Source organism: Protomyctophum bolini (genome assembly GCF_963924005.1).
Source record: "Protomyctophum bolini genome assembly, chromosome: 8".
NCBI classification, from domain to species: domain Eukaryota; kingdom Metazoa; phylum Chordata; class Actinopteri; order Myctophiformes; family Myctophidae; genus Protomyctophum; species Protomyctophum bolini.
This window is the reverse complement of record NC_137869.1, coordinates 38443573-38459048: the sequence shown is the minus strand read 5'-3', so window position 1 is coordinate 38459048 and position 15476 is coordinate 38443573. Positions and strand designations below refer to the sequence as shown.

Genomic DNA, 15476 nt, shown 5'->3' with positions numbered 1-15476 from the left:
TTGTGGTTTGATATTTCCGATGCTCTGCATTGCAGGCCTGCAGGTGATCCTCCCAGACTACCTGAAGGAGGGATTCGTTCAAGCTGCTCTAAGCTATATTGCCTGCAACGGAGAGGGAGAGTTTGTCTGCAGAGATACAGACTGCTGGTGCAAGTGTGACCCCAAGTTCCCCGAGTGCAACTGCCCCTACATGGACCTGCAGGCCATGGAGGAGAGCCTGCAGAGGATCACAGAGACGTGGGGAATCCTCTACAAGGAGTTTGAGGACTCGGGTAATTATACAAGTAAAAGTAACGATTTTTAAACATGATTTTTTTTTTGCCCCATGTAATGCATGGCTTTCCGAAATGACGTCATATAGGCCAGCCAAGTCTATGGACGTTTGTTTTAGAGCTAAATTATAAATTCCCCAGGCCGGGCCAAGTCTATGGACGTTATACAAAACATATACAGTGAGGGGGAAAAGATGTGGGTGGGGGATTCCGATTTTACGGGGGCCAGTTTCGAATTGCAGCTGTCCGTAGGTGCCCTTTGAGAGCGGTTTTGGAAGGAGTCAAGGGATATTCCTGACTAAATTCCCACTTAGCGTCACTGGAGATAACCATACTATATCTCACAATGGAGGAGCATATCATAAAATAAAGGAGAAAACAATCCATAAAGAAGTGTGAGAATGAATTAACCCATTCTGACCGGGAACCCATTTTGGTGTCAGCATCATGTTATGCTTTAGCCATTTAAAAATAGCAGATCTACAAGCTCATATCGCGCCACCGAGTGGCGCGCTACGAGCTTGTAGGTCTGCTATTTTTGAAAAATCGAAGAACGACTGACATTTTTAGAATCTGATCTCAGGTCAGAATGGGTTAATCAGACCAGTGTGTGTCCAATGGAAACCTCGTATGAATCTGATCTCAGGTCAGAATGGGTTAAAGTGTTTTATAATATTCAGCAGTAAAATCTGCGGTGGGGAGCCACAGCGTGGGCTTTGCCCCTAGACTTTGATTTATAGACAATGGCCTGTAAACTGTAATAGCGGGCTGTGAATCTCTGGACACAGTCCTGGCACACTATACTGTATCTGCATGTAGCAAATCAACTCTCTGACGGCAAAGGATTAAAAATAAAATCAACAGCGTTCAGCTCAGGTAGTTTACAATACGTCTCGAGCAGATTAATCTTCTATAAAAACCCATTTATTGCCAGTCCAGCTTTTCACATCGCCGTAGAAACGGCGTTTGAATGGAAGCACTTAGCATAATGTTTGGTTATTATTGCCGTGCTCGGTCACCATGCCCTGGCTATTATAACTCAGGTGAAATCAAAATGCCTTTTATTCCACAACTCCAAATGATGGCTGAAATATCCCTAAATGCAATTACTTTCAAAGTTTATGTTTTAATAGCTCGGTGAGAGCAGAGGGCAGCAGCATGTCCAGAATGCATAATACCCTAAGGTGACGCAAAATTGGCCTCCGGTGGGAATATCAATGACTTTCAGCACTCTGCCCCGTCAGCAGAATGTGGTGTGTCAGGAGCCACTTTTGAACATGAAGACATGGATTAACAACGGTGACTCGAGCCACTACCATTGTCCTCCTGCACCCCCGAGCCTCATGGTGACAATCGTAATAACTATTCAAAAGCAATTTCCTTTCAAACTCGCACCTACTGTTATACGAATCTTTCAATAATTGGAATCCAGTACATCCGTCTTTCCGCAGGTTTGGTTCCATTAGTCCCCTCTGGAGATCCACAAGCAATAGTTGTATTGTTTTCTTACAAAATACACCTTGTAGCCGAGCCTCATGGTGACAAAACGATTTCCTTTCAAGTCGCGCCTACTGTTTTATCTATCTGCCTCTCAAACAAAACAAAAAAATCACTACATTCATCACTCCAAAGTTGTGGTTCCATTCCATTTATTCCCAGAGGATGCACCGTAACCATTTGAGTGGCCTCATGACCTTTCCTCTAGGGCGGCAATGTGTAATTGACATCGATTGATGAAGAATACAATACAAAATACAGATTTTTGTGACCACAGGTCCTTTCCTCTGATGCCAGCCCTAAATGGACAGCTGTTTGTTTCTGTTATACTATAATAGTGAAAGTATTGCAATTTCAGTTAGTTTAAACCACTTTGGTTTGGCAGCTGTGCTGCGAGACACATAAGGACCTTATCATTAAATAGCCTACACATGTACGGAATGGATACTTCTACCCGTTTCACAATGCTTTGTACGTCTTTGTGCACATTTTCTCGAAGCTGCTACTTGTATGCTTATATTTTGAACATACAGCATTATAGGCCTACATACTGTACAGAACTATATAGTCAAACGTGGAAGAATAAATGGGGCTTTAATCTTGTTTATATGATTGCTTAAGAGCTTTGCTGCATAACCCTCTAAACCCGCGTTTTATTCCATTGTCTTTCCTTGCCTAACACGCTATACCCACTATTATATGTTTAAGAACATTTAAGAAATACCGGCTTTGTTACGGACATTGTGACGAAGCCGACGCTTTATGATGACGCAACCAGAAATCGACCCATCACTGGCTTGCAAGGGCTTCTGGGAAACTGAGTCCAATGCAAAGTGAACAAGGGGGTATAGACAATCTTGGCTCGCTTTGCTCTTTGTTGGTGAGTCGCATCGCGGAAGTGGGTTATGTGTCGACTGGGTAACAAACGATGGGACTACTTTCAGCCGGATAATCATGATATGGAGGTAGAATTATGACACTTTGATTGTTCAAAGGTAACTTAACTGTACGCATCGGCAGTGACCGTAACTTCCTATAATGATTAATACCGCAATAAAGGCTAATGATGATGAATGATGGCAGCGATAATGAACCAAACACACAAAGAAGACAACACTGGATAACCTGAGCTTTGAAAAATCTGAAATAATATTACAACAAGCACCACGTTTTTTCTTGAACAAAGTGTTATGAACCATAAACACTTATGCTTCTTCTTTCAAATAGTAGCCTACATGTATGCTTACACCAGCAAATAATGCCCTGGCTATACCAACCGTCTACTACGATAGCCTATACTGTTTTACCATAGCACCTGACTACTACACCATCTGTTTTAGCCTCAACGGTCTACTACAGCCTAGTAAGGCTGTGCTATACAATAGAGGGTATCCACGTGACATCATCGTACCTGGAAGTTATGCGGATCGAACGCCCACTGAGTGGCAAAAAACTACTTTCTGGCCTTGACAGCCCATTCATCCAAACAGACAAGTGATTTATCCTCCATCTATCTGCAAAGTTTTTGTTTCATAAAAATCCACCATAGAAACGTTATGAGCTACTTTCTGTCAAGAAATGCCCTGCATTTGATGTCAGAGTTTGGAAGTGCTTGTTTTCAATAACACAACATTTTGCTGCCTCCTGCATTATGTGACATTTAGAAACAGGTGGTACGCAAGACGGTTGAGTGATTTCCAACGAGCGCTTCCAAACTCCAACACTCCACCATGCTGCTCAATGTTTTGCCACTCAGTCTAGATGAGGGGGGCGTGTCCTGATGGGAAAATCATGCATGTGCATACTCTCTATTGGTAATGCTACACCCTCCAATCGCTTGTATTCAACAGTGCAAGTTACACTGACATGCAATTCAGTGTATTTATGCTTCGGAAGCTAGCCTATATATTCAACTCAAATGTTATTTTTCCTAAACGTATTTATGATTTTTTTGGAGGTATTTTCCTGTCAAATTTCTACTAACGTAACATAACTAAAACTTGCAGCTGTTTTAAACGAGTAGTAAAATAAAACTATCCACTTGTTATTGTCTTGGTATATATAGACGAGTTCAAGAACTTCTTCACGAGGCTGCCCCAGAACATCTTCCTCAACGTCTCGACCATCCGCCATCTGTGGTCGCTGGACAGCGCGTTCCACTGGCGCTACGAGCAGCTGGAGAACAGCATGCGCGTGCTCTTCAGACGCGCCCAGCGCGTCGTCTTCAAGCTGTTCAGCCTCAGCAAGAGGTGCCAGAGGCAGCCTCACATCCGCCTGCCGAGAGAACGGTAAGCCTGCACGGCCTCCAAGTTACACGCACACACACACATTTTTCTTCTGATATACTACGCACTCGAAACATCACGTGTCTCAGTGCTTGAGTCCAAACAAGCCCTAAATGTACTACAGAATATAGGCAACACATTAACTTATTCACAGCCAACATTGGTCACTTCAGACCGTCATATTACCAACACCGAAAGTAAATCATGGGTACAAAAAGCACCTTCTCCTCCAAATAGACAGACTGCCTATAATGGAGGAGATTGAACAGTATGTTGCAAGCTGCTTTGCCTTACACTTGGACAACCCTATAATCCTCAAGCCTCTGACCACTAGCCTGTGGTCTCTCACACACACACACACACACACACACACACACACACACACACACACACACACACACACACACACACACACACACACACACACACACACACACACACACACACACACACACACACACACACACACACACACACACACACACACACACACACACACACACACACACACACACACACACACTCTCCCTCAGCACTCAACCACTGTAGGTCCTATACTTCACTGTGTTAAATATCCATTCCAGTCTGTCTGTCTGCATGTCCGTCTGTCTGTCTCTCTGTCTCTGGGCCAAGTTACACTCCAATCACTGGTCTCTGGATCAGATAATCCCTGTGCACTCACCAGGGAAAAGGAAGTAAGAGAATCGTTACCCCCCAAACCAGTCGGCGTTTATCTGTGCTATTACCATGGTGTGGAATTGGAGAATATTCCCATAATGTGGATGAGAGAGATATAGAGAATGTAATGTTTGTCACTTTGACTGGCAGTGATGCGGACGCTCTTAAAAGAGCCCCCCCTTCTTAACATCCTGTGCGAGGCACTACAGACGGATGAGAGAAATGTGATTGATTTTGCTCCCCGAGGCTACACTACTTTTTCTCTGCGATGACAGTTATGAGTGAATATTCCAGTGGGAGCAGTCAGGCTTGGCGGTTATACGTTGAATAGTGATGAGGTTGCATGGTGCGCTGCCTTTGTGTGAAGACGTTTGCCATTAGGCATAATTATACATATTCCATTCCATTTTGTTTTTCATATATTTTATTTAGAGCCGATGAGAGACATATTTTACTCATATGCGAGCATCTCATCAGTGCTTCAATTTGCTTACCTTAACCGAATCTATGCCAGGCCCACGATTTCCTGGGATTCGTGCTTGCAACCTCCTTGGCTAACACGATAAGTCTCGGGTTTGTTTAATGTCATTTAATGTCTGGAATTAATAGTATTTTATTTACCGTTTTTAGCATCCATTGGTTAACCTCCGTTGGCTCACAAATATGGTGTGTAGTCATCGAATATCCCAAATCTCCTCGTGCACGAGCACGCGCACGGTCTAAATCATTTTAGGGCTCAGATTGAGATAAAAGACCATGGGCTCCATTTTCATAACCGCTAAACGCCTTATCCCTAAACTTCTTTGCCTTTTTTTTTACTATTTTGCAAAAAATAGTTAAAATGGCCAGTCTACAAGCTCACAGCGTGTCAATGTAGAGGCTAGCTGAACTATTCAAAAATGTTTTCAAAATAGTAAAAAGAAAAGGCTTAGGGATAAGGGATTTAGCGGTGACGAAAATGGAGCCCCATGTGTTTAGAGCTTAAAACATTAATTCGAGGTTGCGCTATGCATAAGAATACTGTAGTTTGAGCGGCAGAGGACGGCCGTGAGCGAGCCTGGCGCGACAATGGAGGGCAATCACTTCCAGGTCGGCCCGGATGAGGGCTTTTTGCATACGTCTTTGCATTTCTCTGGCACTAGCCTCATGTTACCGGCTATGGTAACGTGTGGTAATGGTAATGTGTAATGGTAATGTGTTAAAATGCATATCTCAATCAGCACATTACAACGACTTCCAGTGCTGTACTGTATAGTTCAGTTCACCATAGGGTCCCCCAAGGATCTGCACTTGGCCCCTTCCCTCTAAACAGAAGCTCTGATGACGTGCCCAGAAAAGGGACGTCAAGGTTGCTATTGTGACTAATGGATGCTATCTTCACTTGTTACTCTGACAGTAATCATTGCTATAGACTATAGCACTCTAGAGTATTGAGTGTTTGTTCAGATTCTCTTCAGCAAACAGAAAATACATTTTCAGGTGGGACTCAAAGTTTCATCCAATCAGGAGAGAGAAGTCATACAGGATACAAACAAGAAGATGCAGTCAACATTTGGATTTGGAACGTTCTGAAATTGAAGCCGATTATGGGTTCTCTCTCCCGATTGGATGACATAATGTGATTGGATGACATTTTCTGTTTATTAAAGTCTTAAGAAACAAGGATACCCATACTTCAACATGACAAGTTTCATCTGTGAAAACAAGCAGTCAGTCATGTGCTATTCATTGGAAAGCACAATTCTGTTTTATCCATGTTTCAAACATCTCCCTTTTCCGCCTCACATACTCCATAGTTGGTAAAGACTGCTTCAAACAAACAGTTGGCGGTTTCATCCTGAAGATTATATCTTCTCACTGCGTGACAGTTAAACTGCTAATTAAAATGGCAATCCATTGCTGTTACAGTGCAATTATGTTCATAAACTGACACAAGATGAGTAGGAGCATTATTGTTATTTACAATAATTGCCTGAGGGAGCTAGTTAAAGGGGGGCTAGTGCATAAGAGCTACAGCGTACAGTGATATGCTTAGTGTTCATTCAAATGAGTGTGTATATAAATTGAACCAAATGGACCTGTGTGCAGTCTCTGAGTAACATGGATTTTACTGTGTGGTCTACAACTCTACTCTACACACTGCTCAATCGCACCTGGGCATCCGTCTTTATCAAAGGGCTTTCGATATTAGGTGTTAATGCCTGTTAGGCCTTGGAAATCGGTCGTGTTATTTTGTACAGTGTGAATCACATTATCTGTGGTAGCCAGGCATTACTGATGAACCCGGTATGTTGAGTCGGCGGTGGGACTCGTTAAGAAGGGAGAGCAGTTTCACTTTATATTCGCCCAGTGCCAACTGTAAACATTATTTGGGCCAGCATGCACAAAGATAAAGCTAGAGTGAGTGTGCATGTGCGTGCGAGAGAGAGAGAGAGAGAGAGAGAGAGAGAGAGAGAGAGAGAGAGAGCACTCTCTCTACGCACTCATTTCTGGCAAAATAACGTCATGATTGCAAAGATGACAGACGTCCTTTTATTGGTAATGGTTGCTATAGCTGCTGTCTACTGGCAGAGCTAGGTCTGTAGAGGCTTTTAATCATTGACTGCCAGCACTCACCCCACCCCCCCACCCCCCCCCCTTCTCCCCTGCCAAGCATTTTTTTCCTTAATTTAACTTACAGTACCTTTCAAGTAGTCACAGAATATTTGTCTTCACTACAATTGCACCCCAGACCGTTGGCACTCAATTATCATCATGTACTATTGTGTTTGTGAATGAGCAGACCATGACACAGCTTAACACAACTCTTCTTTTACTGCCAAACTCACAACAAGCAGCAAAAAACAACATCACCACACTGCAGTAGACTGAAGTAGTCGATCCCAGACAACCCCCCCCCCAATCAAACAGCGGTCAGTGAGACATAACATGTACATCATCATACATCAGCCACAAATCATCACATTCCGTTCTACAAACACACCTACACACAAAGCTGTGAATAGGATGCCCTCACAAAAGATCTCTTTGTAGGTTTAAATCCTTTAAACCCAACCTTATACCGACCTTGAAACATACCTTAGTTATGTAAGCATCCTCTTCCTCCACGACGGGTCGAACCAGCTGTTGAGGCGCATGTCGTTGCTGATGAAAATGGCGTGGACCTGTATTAGGACACACACACAAACACGCACGTACGTACATGTACACATTATACACACGGTATAATAGTGGTCCCTTATTGGCCAAGGGCTTGCATCGTCATACCGACAGACATACCGATACCGACAACCGATTTGCTCAGGCACATATGGCGTAAATTCTCCATTCATTGTCAATGGCATTTAATGTCTGTGTTAAGACAGAATCTACACTATAGCCGTTTATAGGAGGCGCCCCTCAAAAGTCTGCTTGTAAATCGTCCATCTTCTCAGTAGTTGGAGCCCATTGGAAATGTAACGGTGGCAAAAGTGGAAGGATACGTACAGGAAGAGGAATATGAGCATTCCGGAAAAATAAATATCGATAAGTACATGGGAGGGATTTTTATTGCGACCACATGGTTTTCTTGCTCTTAAGAAAGTTCTTAAGAAAGTTTGACCATAATCACCCCTATCCTGGCCACCCTCCACTGGTTACCAATCTCATTTAGAATTGACTTTACCATTCTGCTCTTCACATTCAAGGCCACGACCGGCCTTGCTCCATCCTACATCTCGGACCTACTCGACCCCTATGAGCCTGCCCGCGAGCTGAGATCCTCAGGCAAGGCTCTACTTACCATAAAAACTGGTGTAAAAAAAAAACTATAGGCGACCGGGCCTTTGCAGTCCGTGCACCCTTACTGTGGAATGCCCTGCCCCTAGGAATCAGAATTGCCGACTTGGTTCCTTGTTTTAAATCACTCCTGAAGACCCATTTTTATAAAGCTGCTTTTAATCCTTTATAGTTGTGAATGTTACATATTTTCCTATGTTTAGCCAGGTTAGCCAAGATCGCCATCTGAAAACTAAACACACGTACAAAAAAAACAAAGACGTCAATGGAAGTAAGAAGTAATTAGCAGTGAGTGAATTTTAAAGCAGGGTTTAGGCAGGCTTTCTTCTTCCTTCCACCCACCCAGATTTAGCTGTGGAGGATTTCATAATATTAAAATCATTAGGATTCAGTGCATTCAGTGATTTGGGTGATTTGGAAAAAAAACCTGGTCTGCCCCGGTAACAAGATGTGCACATGCACACGCACTACAGTGGGGGGACACGCAACAGGCCAACAGCACGGGCACCAAGGCCCGCCCCGCTCGATCCTGATTGGAGGAAGGCCCGCTCTATCTTGATTGGATTAAGGTTTTCTCACCCACCACCAAAACCGAAACTAGGGTTTTTTTGACACCTGCGATTCACTGGGGATAGGGAGGAACTAATTATATGGTCAGCACACTCTATAGTAGGGAGGATTATCCCCCAACAAAGGGGGGGAAAAGTGATGAATTATGTGAAATCACTGAATATACCTTTAACATGCATGTTCCTCTAACCTAACTCATTCCAACAGGATTTAGAGACATGAGTCCCTTAACATATTACAAAAAAACAGTCTTATGGGCGTAACTTTAACCACAATACACCATCAAAGCTTGTTCGGCAGCTCTGCCGTTGTAAAGCCACGTTGATACAGTAAGAAGTGCAAAGGGATCGCAGCAAATCAAAGGCTCCAGACAGACAATCCCTGGATTTATGCATAGCTCTAAGAGCCCTGCACAGCTGCACCAAACTTTTTAACTAACCCCAATTCACAATATATCCTGATGAAAAAGACATCATAGCTATCTATGTCTCTGTCTTTCTCTCTGTCTCTCTCTCTCTGTCTGTCTCTCTCTCTCTCTCTCTGTCTCTCTCTCTGTCTCTCTCTCTAAAATATACGGCATCTCTCTCCCCAATTGTTCTCTCCTCCCTCTCTCTCTCTCCCTCATGCACATTCTGTCTTCACTATACAGCATAATATACTGTACCTCATCTTTTTCGTGGAAACTACATCCTAGTAAAGCCAGAAGTTTAGCCTGCAGTGTGCCATGCTAAATGACCAATCTAATGACCCCCCCCCCCCCCCCCACCCCATCCCCCCCCCCCCCCTTCCCTTAGGCCTCAGTCCTACTGGCTGAGCCACTTCCAGTCTCTCCTGTACTGCTCGGAGAACAACCAACTGGGCACCTTCTCCGAGGAGCTCCACAGCTGCAGCTGCCAATACGAGCACAGCCCGTGTCAGTCGCCTCCGCCCTGCTCCGTCGGCGAGGGCTCGGCGTGCGCCGCGTGCGCCCCGGACAACCACACCCGCTGCGGCAGCTGCAACGCGGGGTTCGCGCTGACGCAGGGGGCCTGCAGGCCCGCCGTGGCCGACTCCACGGAGAACTACCTGGGGTTCGAGACGGACCTCCAGGATGTGGAGCTCCGCTACCTCCTGCAGAGAGCTGACCGCAGGCTAGAGGTGTTCTGTTGTTTTATCATATGCTGTATACATGTATGGCTGTCTGAGAGCTGAGTTATAGCTTTTCCCCCCAACAGTATATATAGCCTTGGGGGATAGAGGCGTACTCATTTACACATGGGAGCTGCTCGGCACTATAACATCTGAAGACTGCAATGCCACTGGAGGAACTCCCTAAGCATCCCTAATGTGTGTTCCCAAATTTAATTCCATCAGGAGCCTGTATTACATTACAGGCCGCCGAGGCAGTTCTCTGGTTTTCCATAATAACCAATATCTCAGTGTATGTTTTGCGCCTGCATTTTGGCATACTTTTTTTAATGTGTACATGTACGTGCGTGTCTGTGTGTGTGTCCTAATACAGGTCCACGCCATCTTCATCAGCAACGACATGCGCCTCAACAGCTGGTTCGACCCGTCGTGGAGGAAGAGGATGCTGCTGACGCTGAAGAGCAACAAGTACAAGTCCAACCTGGTGCACATGCTGCTGGGCGTGTCCCTGCAGATCTGCCTCACCAAGAACAGCACGCTGGAGCCCGTCCTCACGCTGTACATCAACCCGTTCGGCGGCAGCCACTCGGAGAGCTGGTACATCCCCGTCAGCGAGGGGGGCTTCCCGGACTGGCGGGCCACCAAGCTGGACCTGCCCCTGGAGTGCTACAACTGGACGCTGACGCTGGGCAACACGTGGAAGACCTTCTTCGAGACCATCCACATCTACCTGCGGAGTCGGATAAAGGTGCAAGCCGGCGGCGGGGTGTCGCCGTCGTCGCCGCCGTCGGGCGCCAACAACGACAGCGTCTACTACGAGCCGCTGGAGATGATGGACCCCGCCCGGAACCTGGGCTACATGAAGATCAACAGCATCCAGGTGTTCGGCTACAGCATGCACTTTGACCCGGAGGCCATCCGCGACCTGATCCTGCAGCTGGACTACCCGTACACGCAGGGCTCCCAGGACACGGCCGTGCTGCAGCTCCTGGAGCTGCGGGAGCGGGTGAACCGCCTGTCCCCGCCCGGCCAGCAGAGGCTGGACCTGTTCGCCTGCCTCCTCCGGCACCGGCTCAAACTCACCGCCAGCGAGGTGGTCCGCATCCACGCCTCTTTGCAGGCCTTCAGCGCGCGCCTGCCAAACTCCCTGGATTATTATGAGACCACCAAGCTGTGCAGTTAACGGCTGCTTTGCAGGGGAAGGGGGGTCCTGGAATGTCAATGGCCAGTGATGAATGAGGGTCCGATACCCATTCTAAGGAGAGGGGGGGGGGGTACTGTTGTGCAATGACCCAATGGATGTCCAATGGATTACTTTGTCAGCAAACGTGTTGGTTACTTGGAAAAGAACCGGCTATATGCACAGTTGGTGGAATGTACTGATCACATTTGGGGGGGGGGGGGGGTTTCTGTGGCAAAAACATACAAATACAAGTGCCGTGCCATTAAATAATAGTCGGGTTCAGCGAGACGAGAAACACAATATTGTCGCACACCAGAACACGTTTTAACAAGATTTACAAATACAGTAGAATTTCAGATTAAGCAACATCAAGATGAACCCCATCCTGTTGAAAGATGACCCCGCTCATTTATACTGTAACTAACTACCAAGGCCAAATGAATGGGCGTTCTAAAAAATAAACATGGTGCCGTATGTTTGTATGTACATTTTTATATGTTCCTTTGCTTCGGTGACCGTGCACTTTCCATGCAGACCAGAATACAGTGGTGTCAGTCAAGTTTTTGTAGATAAATTGTTATTAAAATATCATGTTACAACAGACCATGATGTTGGATTTTATTTTTATATATATTTTTGTATTGACTTGCACTCACTGAAATGTGACACGTACTGCGTATGCAGCACATTTTACTCACGATGTTGCAGTGCAGGGTTAAATGAAATATTATGATCTAAGGGACTGATGAAGTTTAATTAGATTAAATTAATTATTTATACTATAGCCTTTTTTGTAATTACTCCACTCTACAGCGACGGCTCGTAACCATCTTCCCCTGAGCCCTAGCTGTACGGAATCTGGAGCCCGGAAAGGATTTGTTTCATGCACCGTGCAGACCACAACTCTCAGAAACGTGAGACCTGCCAAGACAATTAAGGCTTCACTTGTGGTCACAGTAACTTCCCGTTTACTTTAGCACAATTAACAGCCTAGATATTCTAAACAATAGCTAAACAAAAAGGTGAAAACTTGTGGGGCTTATCTGCAGTCTCCAGGAATGACCGCAATGGTCGTCGTCACTCAGGACAGCAGGTCACAGATGCTGCCCCTGCTTTATTAATGTCAGGTGTAGGATGCCACCTTTGATTTATTAACATGCCTCTGTCTCAGTGACATTGCTGCCCAGCAGAGCAGTCCAAGGGGAGGGGCGAGCGCCTGAGAAGGTCAGCAGTCATCACCTCAATTTGTCCGCCGCAACCCCTCATCAAATCCAGCTCTTGTCAAAACGCTTAAATTCCGAGGAGGATATAGTGCACAGATGAGCAGGTTTGATGTGAGGTGAGCGGCTGAATATAATAATTATGGGCAAATGTCAAGAGTGAATTTCCTTGGATATACAGCACTGTCAATTACAGCTTACTAATGAGAGAATCACAATAAAACCGCAAAACAAAGGAATAATTAAAGCCCGTCATCACCTCCGGTTATATTGTAGATATAGCTTTTTTTTTGGCACTTTGATGGTGTTGAAAGTGCAAGAACTAGTGTTTCTCAAAGGGCTGCTGCTAAGACTTCCCATGAACATATTTCCCTCGGCGTGTACGATCAATCTCTTTTAATTATCAGAGGAGATGGCACGGAGGGAGGAGAACGTATCAGCACTGCATTTTACCTCGTTTAACCCATTCTGACCTGAGATCAGACTCATACGAGGTTTCCACTGGACACACACTGGTCTGATTAACCCATTCTGACCTGAGATCAGATTCTAAAAATGTCAGTCGCTCTTCGATTTTTCAAAAATAGCAGACCTACAAGCTCGTAGCGCGCCACTCGGTGGCGCGCTATGAGCTTGTAGATCTGCTATTTTTCAATAGCTAAAGCATAACATAGTGCTAACACAAAAATGGGTTCCCGGCAAGAATGGGTTAACCCCCAAAAAAACAACAGCACTTGGGGAACCGTGTAGTTATTTTCTAAGAGCAGGGGAATTTTCGGGCGACGGAAAATAATTATATCTGCCTCATGTATTCCTCGACGGGGCAAAACGAAAAGATCCCCAGGTGTAGGTCCCCCGTAATTATGATGCTTAACAGCACTGAGCTCGTTGTGCAATTACCACAGTCACGTCCAAAAAAAAACCCCTGTTCTTCAGAGACAGCTATAGCCATAAGTCATTACCGTGGGCTTGTAAATGGCTCCCTTTTATTCCACCGACAAATCCACAGAGCCACCTGTCATGACACGCACAAGGGCGTTGCAAGAGAGGAGCGCTGATTAAAGAAGTGCTGACCAGCAGGTCAGCACTGTCAACCAGATGCACTGCTCTGCACGGCTACTACAGTACATTTCATGTTGTTGCATGAAAATATATTTTTTTAATTTCTATTTTTGTATGGTATATTTGTATTTATTTTCCTACTACCATAAGGGGCGAATCCTGCAGGGGCAGAATTTAATCATGTTTATTCTAATGATCTTGGACAATAATACGATAGTTTCTCTCTCTCTCTCTCAGCAAGAATCCCAAGAGCTACGGTTTTACAGCACTTTTCTAAGAAAGCTTCGTAAGGCGAAAAGTTATAGAACTCTTTGTCTCAGTTTATACGGTCGAACTGTTGTTTAGTTTAGGAGAAACTAAAAGACTTGAGGAGATCAATAATATAATGGCCCCCCCCAAAAAAACACCCTAGAGTATAATGTGAATTGAAATGTTGACTCCACAAAATGTTGACTTTGTGAAATGCTGACGGCAAAAGCAGTGTTTCATGTTATCGTCGGGGGGGTGCAGTACATTCATTCTATCTCTTTACACCAGAACACAAGGGGATTTAGGTTGAACATCAGGGAACCCCTTTTGGTGTTTTAAGCATGGTGTTATACTTTAGCTATTGAAAAATAGCAGATCTACAAGCTCATAGCGCAGCCGAGTGCCGCGCTACGAGCTGGTAGATCTGCTATTTTTGAAAAACCTGTGAAAATGTGGCACAAAACATTGAATATATATTCTTTCAGAGTGAACATTTTTAACTCAAATCTTTGCTTCTGGGGGGGGGGGGTCCCTGGAACAACATATTTTCAGATGGGGGTCGGCGGCCTATTACTGTACATATAATTTGAATAGTTCAACTTCGCCGATCTACATCACCACGTTGTGAGCTTGTAGATCGGCTATTTGAACTATTCAAAAATGTTTTTGCAAAATAGTTAAAAAATGCAAAGAAGTTTAGAGATAAAGGGTTTAGCACTGATGGAAATAGAGCCCATGGTCTACAGCCCGAATAGAGCGTCGCAGTCCCGCCCCTTCGAGAGACCTGGAATACAATTCCCTGTTCCTTTTCCTCATAGACTTTTCAAAAAGTATTTATTTAAAGACGTTTACGCCGCAGACAAAGCCAACTCTTGTCGTGAGTCGTGACAAATCATGACAATAAACACGATGTTTTGGGCCAAACAAAGAATTGGAAAGAAGAAAAGAAGCGGCGGGTTACAACACTTTTTTTGTATTGTTTGGTTCTGACAAACCAAACGTGGTGTTGAAACGAGTGCTGTACTCAACAGCTCTCACGTCTGCCACTCTATCCATCCTGCCAATTGTTAATGCTCAGACATTCTAAGTCAAATCAAAGAGATTGATTTGCACTAAATGGAGTGCTTCTATTTAGTCTGAGTTTAGTCTTTAATTTACTTTAAGTCTGAGTGTCAGAAAATCAACATACAGATTTCTACACAATAAACAAGTTCTCAAGTCCTAAATAATACACATGAAAGGGAAATCCACTATAGTGCAAATCAATGCACTTTGCATTGTCTTTTCTTAGACAGCTCAAATCTTAAAGGGTTTAGTTCCGATTTTTTGACTTTTGCCGTCCCCCCATCTGAAAATGTGTAGTTCCAGGGACCTCAATATGAGTTAAAATGTTCACTCTGAAAGAATATATTCAAAAATTTGGGCCACATTTTTCAAAAATAGCAGACCTACAAGCTCGTAAGCGTGGCACTCGGTGCACACCAAAAGGGGTTCCCACCCAAAATGGGTTAAAATAAATTAATCCACAAAACGTGCCTCATTTGTATTGTTGACC

The 15476-nt window shown here is 44.6% G+C and overlaps 1 protein-coding gene across 1 annotated transcript in view; it reads left to right on the top strand.

Annotated features, from left to right (window-relative positions):
* Positions 1-11390, top strand: part of brinp3a.2 (bone morphogenetic protein/retinoic acid inducible neural-specific 3a, tandem duplicate 2) — a gene marked incomplete at both ends in the record, with an annotated part of 33995 nt that extends 22605 nt beyond the window's left edge. Inside the window, 4 exons of the mRNA XM_080770666.1 lie at positions 36-272; positions 3835-4057; positions 9874-10216; positions 10581-11390. Of these exons, the coding sequence (XP_080626792.1) occupies positions 36-272; positions 3835-4057; positions 9874-10216; positions 10581-11390 (1613 nt within the window). The remainder of the gene's footprint in view (positions 1-35; positions 273-3834; positions 4058-9873; positions 10217-10580) is intronic.
* Positions 11391-15476: the final 4086 nt, after the last annotated feature.